The following is a 19707-nucleotide window of genomic DNA, read 5'->3' on the forward strand; positions in this document are numbered from 1 at the left end:
AGGGCAATCTAGAATGCTCTTGCCGAAAGCCAATCCGAAAAGTGTGGCAGCTTGGATCAAAGAGTTTGAGGTGGACAAATGCCACCATCTGATTTTGTGCAACTTTTAGAGGCATGACAGGAGAATAGGAACCATATTCTGAAACATTAGAAACGACATATAAGAGAAGCCCATTGACAGAGAAACACAAAATAGATCATTTTGTTCCATGTTTTCTTTGAGGAAGAGCGCAGGAGTGAGAAAAGCCTGTCCTTATGCGAAATTGGAAAAACCATGGCATTTTCAAGTGATCTATGAAAGTTCAGGCAGCTATCCACTCTTCTTAGCTTTTCTTCTTCCTCTCTTAGAGCCTGGCCAAAAGCCAGGTCTGGTGCACCTCTGAGATCATCGATATTTCCTCTAAACAAGCTCTCACTTTTTATGTAACTATTCACTCATTTCTGCACAATTTCTTGTAAGACTTTTCCCTCCAAGCAAATCTGTGCTTAAACAGGGTAGGAGGTCAATAGAAATTTGATTATTCATCACGTCTCTTCTAACTGTGTCTCAATATTAAGCCACACAAATAAATGTGGCTCTTATCCCTACTCAAAGAAGCTTCATTTTATATCACATGGAAACTATTACAGAGATCTGGTCAAAGTGGAGAAAATAAGTTACTATTGCAGTGGCCAATCCCATGCAATACATCTACAAGTAACACCTCAAACTAAGGCTCAGGAAACACCAGGAGGCACGATAGGAGAGACATAAAGAGGCAGAGGACCAGCAGGCCTGCTGTAAGACAGGTTCTTCTAATCTAGACACGACAGGGAAGCTATACCCATGAAATCTCAACAACATTGTTGCCTTGACAACTGAACTATTACTATACCAGTTGACATGCCCACTAGGATGAGGAAAATTTAATTAGAAGAGTAATTAAATCACAATAGATATTCAAGAGGGGTCATGCACTTAAGTGCTAGTTCTTGGGGAAATTGGAAAAGTTAAGATAAGGAGAGGAAAGGGTGGGAATGATTTAAATAGAGTACTCACACATGAAATTCTCAAAAAATATATATAATTAAATTTAATAAAAAAACTACATCGAGTATTCATCACATTCCTTCTCTTAGAATAGAACAATGACAACAAAAACAAACAAGGCAACAAAAATCTAGTGGGTTCTTATGGATTTCATACACTTCTAACATGACCAAATAGAATGGTCACCTCCTTATGAAGAATGACCTCAAAGTCAGTAAAAGCTCAGTAAACCTTTCCTGTATATATGTACATCTGATTCATGTTTCCACTTCCCTTGTAGCTTAATTTTCTTTGATGTTGAAAAGCTCCTGTGAATGCTGACAGTAGGATCCTCCTACATGCTCTTGCAGATTTGTATCTAAATGATACTCATAACTCATGATTCAAAAAAATCTAATCAACAGGGTTTTATTAGTTCATGTTGACTTGGAAACAGACTGGTTGCCTTGTGAGACAAGGTGTTACGAATCAGCCAGCTCGGGACAGGGGTGGGGGGTGGTCACACACTGTACTCAGAAACCTCAAGTAGATGGTAATAGTTCTGGGCCCTAATGCCTCAGTGGTCTGTGGATCAGCCTGACAGACTCAGAGGTCATATCTCTGAGAGTTGAGAACTAGAGGCTTTTCCTGTTTTGGGAAAAATTTCATTTATTGAACATAGATTCTTTTCTCATACAATATATTTTGATTAGAGTTTCTCCGTATTCCTCCTAGTTACTCCCCACCTCACCTTCATTCTGGACCCAATTCTTTTCTGTCTCTCATAAGAAAAAGAACAGGCTTCTAGGGAATAACAACCAAACATGACAAAATAAAGTAAGATTACCATGGCCAGGCACTGACCAGATAGCAGCAGTAGCAGTGCCAGCTGGTGTGGCCACTTTAATAGTTAACCTTGACTTTCAGCTTGACTGAATTTGGAAACACTTCTGGGTATGTCTATGTAATAGTGATAATGATTTTTAATTTGACACAATATAGAATCATATAGGAGACAAAAGCCTGGGCATGTCTGTCTGGGCGTTTCTAGAATGTGTTGAAGTATGACGATCCACCATGAATATGGGTGGCACCATTCCATGGACTAGGGTTGAATAAATAAAAAGGATAAAGTTAACCGAGTACCAGCATTCATCACTCACTGCTTTCTGACTGCAGATGCAATTGTGACCAGCTTTCTGGATACTCCTGCCATTATGCCTATCCCACTATACTATGATCAATATATCCTCACACAGTGAGTTGCTTTTGTAAGATATTTTGTCATAGAACAAGAAAAGTAACTAATATAGTCTGTATGGATGTTTCTAGAGAAGGAGCCCCACCATGAATGTGAGTGGCACCATGCCCTATGGTGGAGTATACAGAATACAGAGAAAAATGTATAGTGACATACTTGCGTTCGCTTCTCTTTGCTTCCTGTCTGGTCCAGCAGTCTCATGGTACCCAAACTACTATGAATTTTATCACTATTAAAGGATGAGTCAAAATAAGCTTTCTGAAGTAGCTTTTGTTAGGTGTTTTGTTACAGCAATGAGAAAAACAACCATAACCTATTTTTTAGCAGTAGCTGTTGTTGGGTCTTTGGGTGTTAGGCTTCTCATCCCTAGGGAAATCTTTCAGTGACTAGAGTCCCTTTGATCTTGGCTCTGTACAGTCTCACACTTTCTCCATGCTTCCACTTTCTTTCATCTCTACTGCCTCTGTTTCTCACATTTCTCTTCAGCCATATTCTTGCCACTATTGCTAATGCAACTGTTGTTGTTACCCTCATATCCTTTTTGTCCCACCAGCTCAGGTAACTCTACCCATGATACACATCACACATAGACAAGAAAAGACTATTTGGAAGGAGCTTTTATTTTAGCAAAAGAGGATGTCTCTTAACTGACTTGAAAGCTAAGCCTGCAAATGCAACAGTGTATTTTCATGAATCACAGGCCAGCTTCCAGTTCTACCAATCACAGGTCTTACACACAGACCACCAACAAACTTTCTGCTGAGCTATGGAGTGAAGTGCTCTCTCTTTGGTCTAAACTAGCAGGATCATTTGGGATTTCTCTGAGGCTTGTCTTAGAGGGATGGCTCCTAAGGCCAGTGCAGTTGTCACAGAGCTGTTATGACTGGAGCAAGTATTACTGCAACCTGTGTTCTGTGAGCCACTACACGGTTTTGGTAGTCTCCTGGAGTTGCTGTAGGTTCTCAGAATAATTTCAGTTCCCAAAAGAGCCAGGCAGCCAAGTGGGAAGCCCAATGTTTGGCAAAGGAACTGATTCTCCATTTGAGGTCATCAGGTATAATATGATAGATATGATAATTGCTGTCACTGGTTAAGTGAATGGTCCCAGCATTTGAATTATTAAAAGTCAACGAGTATAGACAGCAGAGAAATAAAGTGAAATTAACATTCTTAATAATGCTCAGCACAGTTTTGTTTGTTCAAGAGATCAATCTGGTCCACCTTATGGACAGTATGGAACATAATGAAGCTGTAACATTAGCATGGCTGTATGATTCGAGCTCTGTGTATGGGGTGAATGACTGTTGTAGAATATGAGTTCCATAAATATATAAAATGTATATATGGTTATCAGAAAATCTTAACACTAAAGTGAGCTTAAATAAGGTGTGAAAGCTTAAAAAATATTTTGGCTCAGTTAACTTTAGTTATATGGCTAATGAAAAAATAATTTTAATTAAATAAAACAAATACTCAACAAATTGCACACCCCACTCAATAATAACAAGTTAATATTACTATTTTATGAGCATAGTTTTGGAATCTCTGTACAAATAGATAGAATAAAAAAATCTGATCTGATGGAGAGAACTAATTTTTGATACCAAAGTTATTTTCAATTAAAAATATTAACAAAAATTTTATTTGAGTTAATAAAAGGAAAAACAACTGAAGTAAAAATAAAAAAAAAAACTAAAGGGGACAGTTAACTTCAGATAAGTGATTTTTCTCACAAAAATGTACAGGTAAATTGTGGTAAGGATGATCTGAGCCAAGGGAAGTATAACTGTAAGAAAACAGTAACCATTTTTGTTCTACTGTTTAGACAGGCCTAGGCCTTCCACACATCTTAGGGAAACAGTCAGCTCTGAGTCTTCAGGGAACTATACAGTTTTTTTAGCAGCAGGCCATTAAATTTCCTGACAGGCCTTGACAGATTTCTCACACTCTGAAAGAGGTAGGCAAATACCTAGAATAATTAGATTACATGCTCCAGAGATGATTTTTTCAAAAAAGAACATTCCTGCAGTTTTTGAACTAGACATAATGATTAAACAACTGTGATTTTACAAATTCTCAGAAAACTGAATTTGACATGTCACAACCACACACCTCTAAATATTAAAGAGATCATCTTTATTTCTATTCACATCAAGTCACAGGAAAAAATGAGAAGGAAAATTGGCATCATTCATAGAAAGCCCATTAACCACCTAAAATATAACATCTGTGAAGCAAAGATTAGGAAAGATGATGTCCTGAGTCAGACATAGAAGCCACTTAGGTGCATAAGGAGAATTATAACAAGTTTGTGTCTCAGCATGACACAGTCTTGTAGAACTGAATTCTCAGCATTCAGGAGGCTGAAGCAGGAAGCTCACGAGTTCTAGCATAGCCGTGGTTAAAGAGTAAATTCCAGGCCTAGGCAACATTTCAATACTCAGTCTCAAAAATTATTGTTGGAAAAAAATCTCAGGTTTAAATACAAGATGACAGATATACAAGGGATATACATGATGACAGTAGATTGCAGACTAAGTATAGTGGAAATAGAACATATAAAAATATCAAAATGTAGGGGCTGGGGAGATGGCTCAGTGGTTATAAACACTAGGTGGTCTTCCAGAGGTTCTGAGTTCAATTCCCAGCAACCACATGATGACTCACGACCATCTGTAAAGAGATCCGGTGCCCTCTTCTGGCCTGCAGATTTACATGCAGACAGAACACTGGATACATAATTTAAAAAACCCTAAAAAAATCAAAATGTTAAAAAAAAATGGATGTATGAAACTGTTGACTGAACAAATTCAATATTGAGATATTCAAAGGTACTGATATTCAAAAGTGCTGAAAATCAATTTGAAAATACTAAGATGTAGGAAATGTCAATTTCAAATTAATACATTTCATCTTTAATTTATTACTTATAACAACTGTATTGACTCCTTACAATCATGTCTTATCTAATAAAATCCCCATTCCACTTCTGATGCTCATTATTTATTAGTAGGAATCTCATTTTAAATATTTCTTGAAAAGGAAATTTTTTATCAAATTTTATATCAAAACATTTTGATACATTCAAAATTATAACAAAAGTTAATACATCAGCTATGAAAATCACAATAGCTGTTTTAAGCTACTTCAAAAGGCACTAGAAACCAGAAGCTAAGTGTTTTGGTGTTAATATATAATTAATTCAATTCTAGTTAATTCAATCCATCCTTTTATCTTATTATTTTAAAATGTTCCCCACATTCAAGTTCAATTTTCTCTATTTATGCAAACTAGTTGCTGATGTGAGGGAATACAACACAGGCTTTGGAGTCAGATGCACTGCAAACTCTGCTATAAAATGAGAGATCATGGAATGAAACAGTATTACAGGTTACATGATTTGTAGGAAATACTGACATCCTAGAGACATTGAGAATAACCATTATAACAAGTATCCATTGAGGGGGCTGGGGAGATGGCTCAGAGGTTAAGAGCCCTGACTGCTCTTCTAGAGATCCTGAGTTCAATTTCCAGCAACCACATGGTGGCTCACAACCATCTGTAATGAGATCTGGTGCCCTCTTCTGACCTGCAGGCATACATGCAGACAGAATATTGTATACATAATACAATAAATAAAATTAAAAAAAAACAAGTATCCATTGATATAATGTATACTTCTGGTAGACATCTTCATTAGATCCTATAATACGTGGATATGCATATGCTAAAGAAATGAACAGAAAAATTAAATGATTGATTTGATAAGGGGTATAAAGAAAACTAGGCCTATGCAGTAGTAAACTGAAATTGCTTTAAAGTCACCTATGATCAAAATTTAGAAAACAACTGAGTATGGGCTGCCCAGCCCCAGTGGATACATGTTCAGCTCAAGGCCCACATCTAAGGTTCAGATAACATCTTAGGAGAGGGTGGAATGATTATTAAGGGCCAAAGGACCAGGAAGTTGGCTGTGAGATTGTTTCTCCAGAAATTGACTTGGAAGCTACATCCATAATACATCAACAGTATTGCTGCTGAAACAGGACAAAAACAATGACAATGCCAATAAAGAGGCAGAATTTCAAGGGCCCTGAACCCAGACAAATAATACAGGTAACTAATGACTTCTGAGAAGGGAAAAATTTTCTTCCCCAGGAATGATACCTCCTAGTCAGTTTTCTCATATTAACTGTTCAGTCCTGAAACATTACAGTAACTACATTGATCCCTTATATTCATGTATTAGCTGATAAAATAAAAATTCCCATTCTAATTCTGATGTTCATTGTTAATCAGTGGGAATTTCATTTTAATTATTTCTCTAAGAAAAAATTTAAAAAGAATCTAAATTCACACAACTTGAACTAACCCTTTGCAAATAGGATGTTTAGTAATTTTGAAAAAAACCATTGTGTTCTCAGACTCATTAACAAACTTATTGAGTCAAAACATGTCCTTTTGTTTTAGCAATTAGGAGTCTTCCCAGTTTTTGTCAAGAGAAGTTTCCATGTAGTCCTGTGAGGGTTGGGAAGGAAGGAAGACCTGATGTTAAAGATAACAAAAGAAACATATTGTTCATCTAATGAATATATATAGGTATCAGCCATTGTATAGTAGCCTTGGTTTTAAAATAAAACAGTACTCCCTGCTCTTAGTAAACTTGAACTATAGACCACTTATTTAAATACTGAGGGAAAGTGGTCAATGAGGAAAGTATGAATATATGCAAAAAGAACATATGTCATTTTACTGTGGTGGAAGTGAAAGTGTCACTAGCTGAGTAAAGGCCTTGTCTGATGTGGGATACAAACCAGATGAGGAATTAATTCTGAAGCAAACACACAGCTTCATAAAGAAAAGAAGGACAGCAGCCTATTTCACAGACTGGGGATTGGTAAACAAAAATGAGCATTACTTCACTTATGGGGAAGGGTTTGCGTTTTGCGGGAAAGGGGGGTTTTGAATGTTCACAAGACATTTAACACAAGCTTCGAAATATGCTTTTGTCACAGCTCCTCCCACTCCTGCAGAATGTTAACGAAGCCATAGCAAGAACTGTCCTCTAGGCCAGAATATTACTGTTTTGTTTGCTGGTTGTTTACTCCCTACTTGCTTACTGCCAAAGAGACTACCTCCTGCCCCTCAGCAGGAGTTAGGAGCCTTTCTTCCGGTTTCCTGCATTAGGATCAAAGTGCCCAGGTTCCAAAATCCATACAGTGAGCTAAACTTGAAGGACAGACAAGGATAAACAGTGTTTCACAAATGGGTGAGGAGAATGACAGTGTGGGCCTGAGCCTTACTTACTGTGTTCCTCTTATGGGCAGTCCAATTTCACTTTAGTTGATGTTTTATGAACACAGGGGTGGGGAGGTAAAAGGAAGCTTTATAAAATAATGACGAGGTGCTTCAGTTTACCCGAAAATAACATAAATGTCCTCAAGCTGCTGTAAAACAACATTGTTTTTCTTCTGTGCTTACATCCTGGCAAAAGTTGCATTTAAATGCTTAACATAGAAGACGAATAAATGCTTCCGCCTGGAGGGCTTCTAGAGAATCCGGAACCCCGTCTGGTTTGGAATAGGGTTCCTAGTGGCTAAATCAAAGATTTTAGGAATCTTATTTGGGATTGGAAGCCTTTACTGGTTGAGCCATCTCCGCTCCCCCTAGAGGCTGGAGTTGTCTCCTTTGAGGGACCCGGAAATCGGCAAGAGGCGTGGAAAGGGGCGTGGCGAGAGGCCTGGGTGGCTGTGATTGACGGGGCCTCGCTCCTCCTCCTCTCCGCGTTTACACCGGGAGACCGCGGCAAGAGGCGGGGCCAGCCTAGCGGAGCACGCATGCGTGGCCCCAGCTGCGGGCGCGCGCGTGACGTCACGCTCGCGCGTCGGTCCAGACAGTTTTTAGTTTCCCGCGAGTGTTGCTGGTGAGTGAGTTTGGGAAGGATTGGAGTTCGTGGTGGGTACGAGGCGGGTCCGGCCCTGGATGGGCGTCACGAGGGCTGTTTAGTGTTTAGTTCAGCCTTTGGTGCAGTTTTGCAGAAAAGTGCATTACGCGTTGTGAGTGCGAGCCGAACGCTGTCGGGAGGAGACGCGAATCGATCCGAGTAGCAGCCCTCATGCATCTCTGGTTAGGGACCGTGGGTCCGCACGCCTCGGAGCTGAGTAGTGACGCTGGTGAGAGGCCCAGGCATAAAGTCTGAGAAGAAAGATTCAAGGTAGATTGCACACATCAGTTCTCATTTCTCTTAGGATATTCACGAGTTCCGGGGAGGAGGCAGCCAGTACCTCTTGAAATTAACAAGCTTTTGGTGCAGTGTGCATTCACAGTATTTTAACTGCAGAGGAATTAAAAAACAAAACCCATGCTTAACTTCACCCCACCCCCATCCCCCGTGTCTGGAAGTTTTAAAGTATGGTGATGAAGCAGTGAAACTAACGAGTCCTAAAACTAGCTTTTAGAAACACTTAAATACAAAATCTAAGTGGAGAGTAATTACATTTCAGCTCCTTACAAGCATGCCGTGGGTTGGTAATTGCAATAGTCATAAGATAGCTTATCTTAATACCTTCATCCAAACACCGAAACCAAGCTTATTAAAGAAAAATAACTAAGAGTAACTCATAGCAAATTGTCAGCTATCCTTTCAATCAAACAGTGCTTTTTGTGTCAACAGACAATTGTCAGCTTCCCTAGTTGAATTTTCACTGGACATCATTGTGGAACAGAACTGTTATGTCACTTGAATTCGCAAAGGGAGTCAAAGGGGTACCAGAACAAAGTTTAGCCACAGAATAAATTACACAAAGTAAGTCTCAGAGCTCTACAGCCAGATTGTGTTTATAGCAATGTTATGTGCAACTAAGAAAGTTATTAACTCAGAATACATTTTCTTCCTAAAAGGAAGGAATGCTCATATTTTATATTCAGCATCTTTGTGAGAGATTGGTTTTTATTTTACAATTACAACGGAGACCAAATATTTCAACGTTGCTTATAACTAGAATACGTTTCTGAGGCACACAGATAAATAGATCTAGTCACAGTACTAAAGGTGTTCTCTAATTGTAATTAATAAGTGTAGCATTATGATGTGTGAATATGAGATAGCTTTTTGGTTTGCTATATTAGAGAAAGTTGAACTGGGAATTTCAAGGTGATAGGGTGTTTTACTTTACCTTCCCTTTGAGTAAGAGTAGGCATTTTTATGCTCAGGAATTTAGATGCTACAGTAAAAGTGTTTTTGTTTTATAATAGGTGATAGTCAGAGCTAAAGGCATGGCCACTCTGCTTCCTGCAGAATATATGGTATATAGAAAGCTTAGAGGGAGAAAGTCTAATTAGGCAATGACAGTAATGTAGGTAAGAGTTGATACTGATTTGAATGAGTAGTAGAAAGAGTAGGAAAAAATAGTTATCTAATGTTAATAAGTCATAAAATGTGTGGCATTTTAGGTCCTGTGTGTGTTAATTCATTCAATCGTCACAAATACTGTGACATTGATGCTTTTATACCTTACCTGTTTTTCTTTCTTTTTTGGGGGGGCGGGGTTTGAGACAGGGTTTCTCTGTGTAGCTTTGGAGCCTATCCTGGCACTCACTCTGGAGACCAAGCTGGCCTCAAACTCACAGAGATCTGCCTGCCTCTGCCTCCTGAGTGCTGAGATTAAAGACATGTGCCACCAACGCCTGGCTATCACTTACCTTTATAGATGAAAATACTGCACTTCAGAAAGGTTAAGTGATGTTCCTGAGATCAGATAGCTAACAAATGGTATAGATGACATTTACATATGGATAGATTGTTTTAGACTTGATGAGATAAAATCCAGAACAATTAGAATAGAGGGGTAATGAGTTAGGGAAGGTTACTGTTTTAAATTCCCATCCATGCTGAGCTAAAGGAGAGGAAACACGTATTTAAGCCCCGAGTTCAAGTTTGGATAGGTCTCTGGTGTGGGGCCACTCATCTTTACCTTCTTCGGACTGTAGGTTTAGACTTACTCCTGTGTTCTCTTTCCAAATAGTCCAAATAGGAGTAGAAGGTGTTTTGCGTTTTCCATCCACTGGGTTTTACCAAATTCATAGGCTTGTTACTCAAATTTTTAGGCCCTTTTTTTTCTAAATGAAAGGTAAGGGGGAAAGAGTCACACAAGGTTCTTGCCTTTCCTCCAGTAACTGCTGCTGCTGTTTGGGGCTTAACCTTTCAAGTCTGTGAAGAAGAGCTTGTAAATGACCGAATCCCCTTGGTTAGTAGCGCCTGGGTGCATTGTACACTGGTAAAGCCCATTCCTGGCCTTAACTGTCCATTAAAAAAATGTCTGATACATTTTGTCACAGGTGCTAGACAGTATCCGACTTTTGCTTTGGCTAAGCAGGTGCAGCCTCTCTTCTGTCACTGAAGAATCTCTTTCCTCACCTGTCTGGTAGTTTATTGCCTTATCCCTCAATTGATGGGTGAGAGAAAGGTTTGAAATTTTCAGGTTGTCCAGTTATTTGTTGTTATTATTCTTTCTAGCATTTTACTTCTGAGTAAAGCTTTACATCTTTACTATGAATCATGCATTGTCTGTATCCCTAGTTTATGCCTATAGTTTTACAATGAGTTTTATGAATAAAGCTGGTATGATTTCTGTCTTGTCAGTAAAGTTGGAGCTTTGCTAGTTATGGGTAAGTCTGAAATATTCATGTGAGAGGTAGGTTTTTAGGACCTACTTTTAAACATTTTCAATAAGGAAAATACATATCTATATGGATGCTTACAAATAGTCCATGATATATCTGTCATTAAAAATAAGAAACAAAGAAAATTTGAAAATTGTGGTGATGATACACTTTGTTGTTTTGAGTAAATAACTTTTTTAGAGTTGACAGAACGGTTAGTTACTGAACTGGAAGAAAAACTAAATTACACTGTGTCTTAGTGTATTGATTTGACCACACCATTCTAGTTTATGAATTTATCATTTCATATTTGGAATTTTTTTATTAAATTGTCATTGCTTTCTAAAAGAAAGCTTTATTTTTTTTATTGTTATGCAGAGATAGTATTAGAGGATAAAACAAAGCTTGGAAAAATTGATTTACTTCGTCATTCTTTGTCTCTAAAACAAGAGGGTTGTTTAACAGATTGAATTATGATTGATATTTGTTTTAGGTCCTCTGATTTTTCTGAGGTAAATTATAATATTCATGTGACCACAATATATTGACTTTCTGAAAGAATGGTCTAAATGAGCACGAGAGAAAGATTCTCTAAAGATTAGTCAGCTTATTTAGGAATAGAATGGCATTACAACTTGAAAAGCATATCATAATGAACTGTGAGTTTATAGCAAGGACTGGGCCAGTACAAGCTTTTAAAGGCAAATGAGTGTGCTTGCTGAAGATATTTTGAGCCATATCCTTGATAAGTCATTAGTAGCAAAGGCTACATCAGTCTAGGGTTGCACAGATAGTTGTATTTGTGTGTGTGTGTGTGTGTGTGTGTGTGTGTGTGTAACTTTCAGCTAGTCATATGAGGGAACCCTCTTCAGAATCTCCAAGTGTCTTTGAGTGTTTTGCCAGTGTTGTTACCACTCTATAAATTCTAACTTTTGCTTACATACTGTTAAACATTGTCTTCTTTGCTAACTGCTTTTCTTTGCCTTTCAGGAAAAGCTCATTTGTTTTTTGTTTTGTTTTGTTTTTGTTTGTTTTGTTTTGTTTTTTTCTTAATGTCTTGAGGAAGTAAAGCAACTATTTTGAAGATTAGACTTTAAGGTAGGTAAGCATGCTTCCTTTCTCTTTACCATTTACTTATACTCTAGGAATAAGTAACTTTATATATTTACATGAACCCCCCCCCCACACACACACACACTCTCGAGTGAGTTTTAATTGGTAATACATTTGCAGTAATGTAGACAGACAATATCTATATAAGGAAAACCTACTTTTTCCTTTGCCAAAGGGTTGTTTAGTATCCTCCTCCTACCTCTCTTTACTTTTCCATGAGATCTCTACTCTCACAACCAGACTCACAATAGCTAACCGCTCTGTTTTTACTTTGGCTAGGGTGACCTAATTTAGTAACTTTCTTTAAATTTTGCCCTCAACACGCTACTTTGCAAAGAAAACACACAATTATAATTAGTACCTAATCCTGAAAAGACTTTCATATTTCATTAGCATATCCTATTTTTCATATTTTAGATATATGTTGTTTAAAGGTGTGTGATCTAATTTAATACAGTTTATGACAGACAACTAGGACTGTGAGGAACCTCTTTTGATGTGATCATGACTGTCTTCCAAAATCCCAACAAATGTCATATTAATACTCTTTGCCCTTTCCCGGAGATCAGGGATATAACCTGGGTGCTCATTAAACTCCTCATTCAGGTAGCCTGTGTTGTATACTAAAGGCAGAAAGACCACATGTACAGACCAGAAGAAGAACCACTATAACTGCTTTTATGGACAGATGACATTTTTGTATGACACTAGTCTGTGGAAGAATAGAAAATTGAGTTAATTTTCCCAGAGTGTCAATAATAAATCATCCATCCTCTCAAATGTTATTTTATTAGTAAGTATATCTGCTTTTCAAATTGACCTCTGTCAGATTGAGTAAATATCTTCACATCTTGATTCGGTGATAGTCCCTTCTTAATTGGAAGTTGAGTTTTGGTTTACCTTGAATGCAGATGACCAGTAGTCTTCCTTTAGTCTGTTAATGTGTAGTTCACCTTGATTGATTTTTTTTCCCTGTTAAAATTATCTGCATCTTTAGGAACAACTGTTTATTTTTGATACTCTGTTGGGTTTGCTATGGGTATTTGCTTCTACATTACCAAGGCTATTGGTGTGAAGCTTTGTTATGACAACACTCTTGTATAAGAATGCAGTTCTCATGAAAAAAATTGTCTGCAGCTCCTCCTCCTTCATTGTGTGAATAGCTTAGAACAAGATTCTTGCTACCCTAAATGTTTATGAACATTTAAAGTAAGCCACAGTCAAGCCAGTTGTGCCCAGCAACATGTTTGTGGGAGAACTATTGACAATAAATGTCATCTTTAACTTGAGGGAACTTTTGGCATTATTTGCTTCTAAAGGAAATTGTTCTTTTCATTTAAGTTAACCAACATACTGGTATAAATTTTCTTTTGATGCATTGTAGTGTTGATAAGATTAGTAGTAATACTTCATTTCTAGCTCTTGTCATCATAATTTTTTTTGCTCATAGCTGGCTAGAGGTCCGTTTGATATATTGCAAGTGTCACCTTTTTATGTCATCAACTTTCTGTATTTTTTATTTTCTTACAGTACTTTCTTCTGTCCTAATATCTTTACTCTGTTCAGTAATTAACTTGCATTATAGTTTTCAACACAGAGATTCCAGCATGTCTTTTTTATACCTCCTTTTTCCTTTTTTTGTGTTTGTATTTTCCTCTGTTTGGATAAATTTTAATTGATATTAAATCCTTCCTGACTGTTTTCTTCTCTGTTGTTTCTGGAATTTTTGACCTTTCTGTTTTAAAATTTTTTATGTGTGTGAATGATTTGCCGCTGTGTGTGTGTGTGTGTGTGTGTGTGTGTGCGCACCACGTATGTGTCTGGTACTCTCAGATACTACACGAGGGTGTCAGGTTTCCTGGACCTGGAGTTATAGGTAGTTGTGAGCTACCATATGAGTACTAGGAATCAAACCCAGGTCCTGTGGCAGAGCAACCAGTACTCTTAACCTTTTAATGGCCAAGCCATATCTCCAGCCCACTTTTCTGTTTTTAGTTCAAACTTTGGGGCTTTATTCATGTCATACACAAGCTTTTCCATTGAACTGCATGCCAAGCCTTACCCAACTCTGCTAGGGTTTCACTAAACAGTCTAGACCGCTATGAAATTGTGATTGCCCTTGCTTCAGTCTCTCAAGTGCTAAAATTATAGACATAACACCATGCCTGATTTGGGTTGATTTTATTAAACCCATTGTATGTCCTTAGTTTTTTGTTTCTTTGTTTTTGTATGCCTGGATTACAAATATTTAAATTATTTTCTTCTCAATTATATTTCAAAATAATTATGCTTGTGAATATATACTTATTATATGGGTAAGACTATTCTATCTAATAGATTTATCTGCATATGTATGTTATGTTTTTATGAATTGACAAAATTTAAAATCAAAAGAAACAGTGTTATATTAGTTTTGGAAAAATTAGCAAATGACTAGAAAAGTATTCTAAAGTGGCAGGATAATTTTATATTACTTTATTATATTAGAATAGATTTAGAGTTACTAATGATATTCACTTAGAGTTTAAATTTTGGTAATTTGTCAAACATATTTTACATATATAAAATATATCTAAAAAAGTGATGTCTTTAAAATTGTAAAGTGTCAGTTGGCAATGTATATAAAGGAATGGTTTCTCCTTTCACTTAATTTCAATATTAGTATTCAACAGAACCTGTAAACTTACATATCTGTTTCCCATTCAAATAAAGTAGTGCAATTAAAAAAATTACTGAATTTTGGAACTCATTGTGCTCATACTGTCCTTAGTGATTTTTAAAAATACATGCCTGCAAATACCTTAACCAAGTACAGTCAAGGTAAACCTATAGCCTATGGATAGAATTAGAATGAGTAGGATTTAATCCCAAGCAGAGATGTAAAAAATGTCTTTAAAAATGTAAAAACGACAAGTTTGAATCGCTGCAATAATTACCTTAATTTAATGAAGGGGAAGCATATTAAATGATTATATAAGTTGATGCAGAAATTGTATTTGACAAATTGCAGCACTTTTCATGATATTAGAATGTTTAGAAGAATATTTTCTTCTATAAAAAATATAGCTAACTAGCTGTTCGGGAACATAGAGGTCAAAGGACAGCATGCCTAGTTGGTCCTCTCCTTCCCCCATGTCGTTCCTGCAAACAAATTCAGGTTGTCAGGCTTTTTATCAGCTTCTTTAACTGATTGAACCACTTTGCCAGCCTTTATTATACAAAATTTTAGACATAGAAGTAATGAGAGTTATTTAGTGAATATTCATATATTTGTCACTTAACTTCAACAGCATATTAGAGTTTTCTAGAGGAAGAGAACTGATAGAAATACTATGTATTATTTGCTTAGACTGTGGAGGCTGGATAATCTTTAGAATGGCCTTCTGAATGCTGACAAGGCTGAGAACCCTGTTTAGCAGTCAGTCTGTCGCCTCAGCAGTCTCAATCTGGTGCTGAAAGCCTACAGTATTTCTGGAGAGCCTTAGGAACACTCAAGAGTTGGATCTGAGGTCAGTGAAGGATAGCAGGGACAGCAGAGGATTATGAGGAAATAAAAATGATAACAGTGCTTATGAGCCATAAAAGTGCCACTCATAAAGTGCAGAGTTTGAGGCTTCAAAAGCCTCTTCTTCCCCTTCCATCACTTACTACCTATAACGACAACTCTTTCCGCCAGCTGCCTGAGTTCTGCCGCCATGTTAGGGGCCCCAAGTAACACACAGAGATTAATATTAGTTACAATGCTGCTGGCCAATGACTAGAATTTCTTATATGCTAGCTCAGTCTTAATTATCAACCATAAGCATTAATCTATATATTTTTTAAAGACTTATCTTACCAAGGACATGCATCCTCTCTTGTGGACATGGCAACTCTTTACTACATTTCCCAGAATCCTCCTCTCCTAGTCCCACCTATCTTGCTTCCCTATTGGCCAACAGTGCTTTATTTATCAACCAATAAGACAAACATATACACAGAAAGACCTCCCCCATCAACTACCCCACTAAAATTGCCCATAGCACCAATAGATAACACAATGCTGCCCTGCACTGAAAGTGCAGTGTTCGATTGTCAGTCTCTTCCTCTGTGATGAGTGTAATATTGGCTAATGTAGTTGCTTTTGGGAGATTTGAGAAGGTTGATTCCCTTTTATTTACTACATTTTCATTTGATCTGACATCTTTAACATTTTTTAAAAGATTTTTTAATTATGGGAATTTATGTATGAGTAGAAGTTTGTACACCTGAATGCAGGTGCCTCTGGAGGTCAGAGCAGTGTGGTGGGTCCCCTGGAACTGGAGGTGCAGGTGGTTGTGAATGCCTGACATGGGTCATGGGAACCAAACTTTATACCGCTGTAGGGAATCTGAGTATTGTTAAATGTATAGTTGAACTGTTTTCAAAAACCTGTGGTCATATCAGAAGTAACATACAAACAAACAAGTTTCTGTTTCATTTTCAGGTTTTTGGTAAATGTCTAAGAGGATTTTCCACAGAAGGAATGTCTTTGGTAAGGTGATATTTAATATACAGTGAAATACACATTTATGCATCTGCTTCATATTTTGATCTACTTTATAATTTAACTTAAATTAGTCTACTTTATAGTCATATTTTAGTTTAGTGCCAATCCATTGGAAAACCAGTATCTTCACTTTTTTATATGATGATGTTACATTATAGTTTTGTATTTGTCTAACAATATTTGATTATTTTTTGCCTATATTATCTACTAATATCTCTGCATAAGTTATGCACAAGTAAGAAGACTGATAGGAAACCAGGTCTTTCTTTATGGAGACAAGCAATTTTTATTAGTTTAAACAACGGGCATATTTATGTTCTTTTGTCACCTTGTATTAAAGCAGATTCTTGTGTGCTGAATTGTGATTTAACAAATTTTGTAAATACAAAAGATTTTTACATTTAGACACTTTTAACTTTTTTGTTTTATAAAATTTTGGTTTCTAATGAACTGTTCCATTTTTATAGGAGATGAATGAAACTGGAAAGAGCAATACATAAATAAAGTTTAATATAATGTGTATATTTTATCTATATTTATTTGTTATTTATTTCTGTTTCTGTATGTTGAGTTATGTACAACACTTGCATGCAGATACCCACAGATGCCAGAAGGAACTAGAGTTACAGATGTTTGTGAGTTCCAGGATGTCTCCTGGAACTAGAGTTACAGATGTTTGTGAGCTACTTAATATGGCTGCAAGAAACCAAACCTCAATTCCTCTGCAAGAGGAGTAAGCCGTCTTTAACCACTGTGTGTATACCTGGGAAGTATATTTGCCATATATCCTAAAGCAGGATATCCCACTGAAACACAGAGTTTGCTAACTGTAGTCTAGCTAACCATCTTGCTCCTGGGTTCTCTGTCTCTAACTCCAGAGAGTTGTGATTACAGGTGAACTGGACTGCCAAACCCAGCCAGTGTTTACCTGGGTGTTTCCTCATGTATGTATGGCCAGTGCTTCCTCTATGAACCATCTCCCCAGCCTTGCTAGATAATTTGCATTCCTTCAAGCATAGTTGTCTTGATTCTCATCCACTGCTGTAAATGAAGATTTCCTTTAACCCTTGTTTTAGGGGTGTTTTTGTTGTTGTTGTTGTTGTTTGTTTGTTTGTTTGTTTGATGAGAAGCTATTGTGTTTTTGGTTGGTTCTAAGGATTAAATCTGAACTCTTTACACTGACAGTCAACATTGTCTCTGAGGTACATCCTCAGTCCCTAGTACTCACATTCTCTTGCCCCTTTGTGTGATAAGCTTTGTGTTAAGCTATCAAAACATAATATAGACCTTTTATGTCTTTGTGAGACATAGCTAGGTTATATGTATGTTGAAGCGTTTTTGAAGATGTCATCAAATTGTCGTTAGTGTATTATATCCTGTTGTTTTTTAGTGAATGTGTTTTAGTATCTTAGAGTAAGTAACTTTCTAGATCTGTGTTGTCTACTACTGCAGCAGCTGGACATGAGAGGCCATCGGAATAAAAAAATAAAACATTTATAGCTAAATGTTGGCTCATGCTGTAATCCCAGCATGACAGAACTCAAGCAGGAGGGTTACACCCTAGATCTCATAAGGAGATTCTGTCTGAGGTCCAAAAAAAAAAAAAAAACTCATTTCATAGCCACACCGGTTGTATTTAAATCTTCGATTTGCCAGTGTGTTGGCTACAGCAGTCCCTTTCTTTTAGGAATATTCCTCGAGCAATAGAGTGCCACAGGAGGCACTGTCATAAAGAGAAGTACGAGGTCATGTTACTAGCTTAGGGCATGGTAGAATGCTTTAAATGCTGTATTCCTATTGGCATAGATATTACACACTTTTATATCAACTTGTCAGACTATTATTCGATCCCTGATATACTGTTATATCTGAGTGCTAGTAAGTGCTGTTGACTTTGTGACAGTTTTGTTCATGATACATGATACCACTTATCAGCGATACATACTTATTTATCACTCCCCTTACCTAACCCTATTAACTCTCCCCTAACAACTTTTGTCTCAAGTTCAAAGTCTTGTTTTAGGATATCATGCTTTACTGTCAGCAAGGGAAACACATTGCTACTCAGTTTGGGCTTATTTGGAAGTATGATGTAAATTTATTTAGATGTTCACAGATAATTGCCTTTCATGCGTACATTAACCTGACTTATAAGAGAATGACTATGAAGAAAAAAGTTAACTTATTTATATTGAAAAGAATAACAGCTATATGAATTTATAGTAACTAATTTTCATGGAAAGGCAAACTAATAATTGCAAAGTTATTTTTTTGTTTGTTTGTTTTTTTCATTTTCTGCTTTGAATCAGTAAACAGGTGTGCAGATACTGTTTAGTCTCCCTAAGCTCTTCTCGAGCTCCCATTTCCTCAGTATCAGGGCCATACTTGTTAAGGCAGGATACTGGGTCCAGGTGTTTTGCTGCCTTGATTTGACAGCCCAAATCTTCTCTTTTATATTCCTTTTGCTGAACATTATTCTATCATAATTAATGAGCTAAACTCTTCTTGTATATTAAAGACTGACTAAATTGCAAAGCCCTTCTTTGTCTGTGCCAAAGAATCAGCTTTCTTAAAAAGAATTCATCTCTGTTTGAGATTTTAAATAGTCAGTTTCAGAGTGGCATGTTAAATTCATTTCTCAATGGGCAGGAGTAAATGGACTACTGAAATTTTACGTGTTAATTTAGTGATGCTGTTAGCATGAGATACAGCCTTACAGGATACTTTCTTTTCTGTTGTTACTGTTGTGAATTGCCTTATTCAACTTATTTCTGAATCAACCCTTAGAACTAAATGCACTTAGGAATATTCAAGACAGAAACATTGCTCTAGCCTTGCAAGGTCCAGAATCCTTTATTGACAGCACAACACTCTAGTGGCCAGATGCCTTCCTTCACTTAGTCATCTGCTCTGTAAGATTTCTCTTAGAGCTTTAACACTGATGAGGCACATATTTAAAAGTATTTTCTGTATGGCTTCACTGTATACACCAACTTTTGATGTTTTAATGGATTTTTTTTTTTTGCTTTTCTTATTGAAGAAGTATAATTAAAATTAAAACTGGTTATACTTTTGCAGGCTGATGTGTTAATTTCTCTACTTATGAATTAAATTACTTCAAGAAAACTAGTTGGTT

At 36.8% G+C, this 19707-nt stretch overlaps 1 protein-coding gene and 1 long non-coding RNA gene across 9 annotated transcripts in view; one reads left to right on the forward strand and one right to left on the reverse strand.

Moving 5' to 3' along the window:
• Nucleotides 1-7956, reverse strand: part of LOC103163634 — a 30579-nt gene extending 22623 nt beyond the window's left edge. For both annotated transcript variants that reach the window (XR_003480297.2, XR_003480296.2), the window contains exon 1: nt 7577-7956. This is a non-coding gene — a long non-coding RNA (uncharacterized LOC103163634). The remainder of the gene's footprint in view (nt 1-7576) is intronic.
• Nucleotides 7957-8059: 103 nt separating this feature from the next.
• Pot1 (protection of telomeres 1) overlaps nt 8060-19707 on the forward strand; it is a 65820-nt gene continuing 54172 nt past the window's right edge. For 2 of the 7 annotated variants that reach the window (XM_027391315.1, XM_035450866.1), the window contains exons 1-3: nt 8199-8483; nt 11921-12028; nt 16509-16556. In XM_027391315.1, the coding sequence (XP_027247116.1) occupies nt 16548-16556 (9 nt within the window). In that variant the 5' untranslated portion in view covers nt 8199-8483; nt 11921-12028; nt 16509-16547. The other 5 variants (XM_035450865.1, XM_035450864.1, XM_027391316.2 and 2 more) reach the window with 5 other exon arrangements.

The sequence above is a fragment of the Cricetulus griseus genome (assembly GCF_003668045.3).
Source record: "Cricetulus griseus strain 17A/GY chromosome 1 unlocalized genomic scaffold, alternate assembly CriGri-PICRH-1.0 chr1_0, whole genome shotgun sequence".
In the NCBI taxonomy this organism is placed as follows: domain Eukaryota; kingdom Metazoa; phylum Chordata; class Mammalia; order Rodentia; family Cricetidae; genus Cricetulus; species Cricetulus griseus.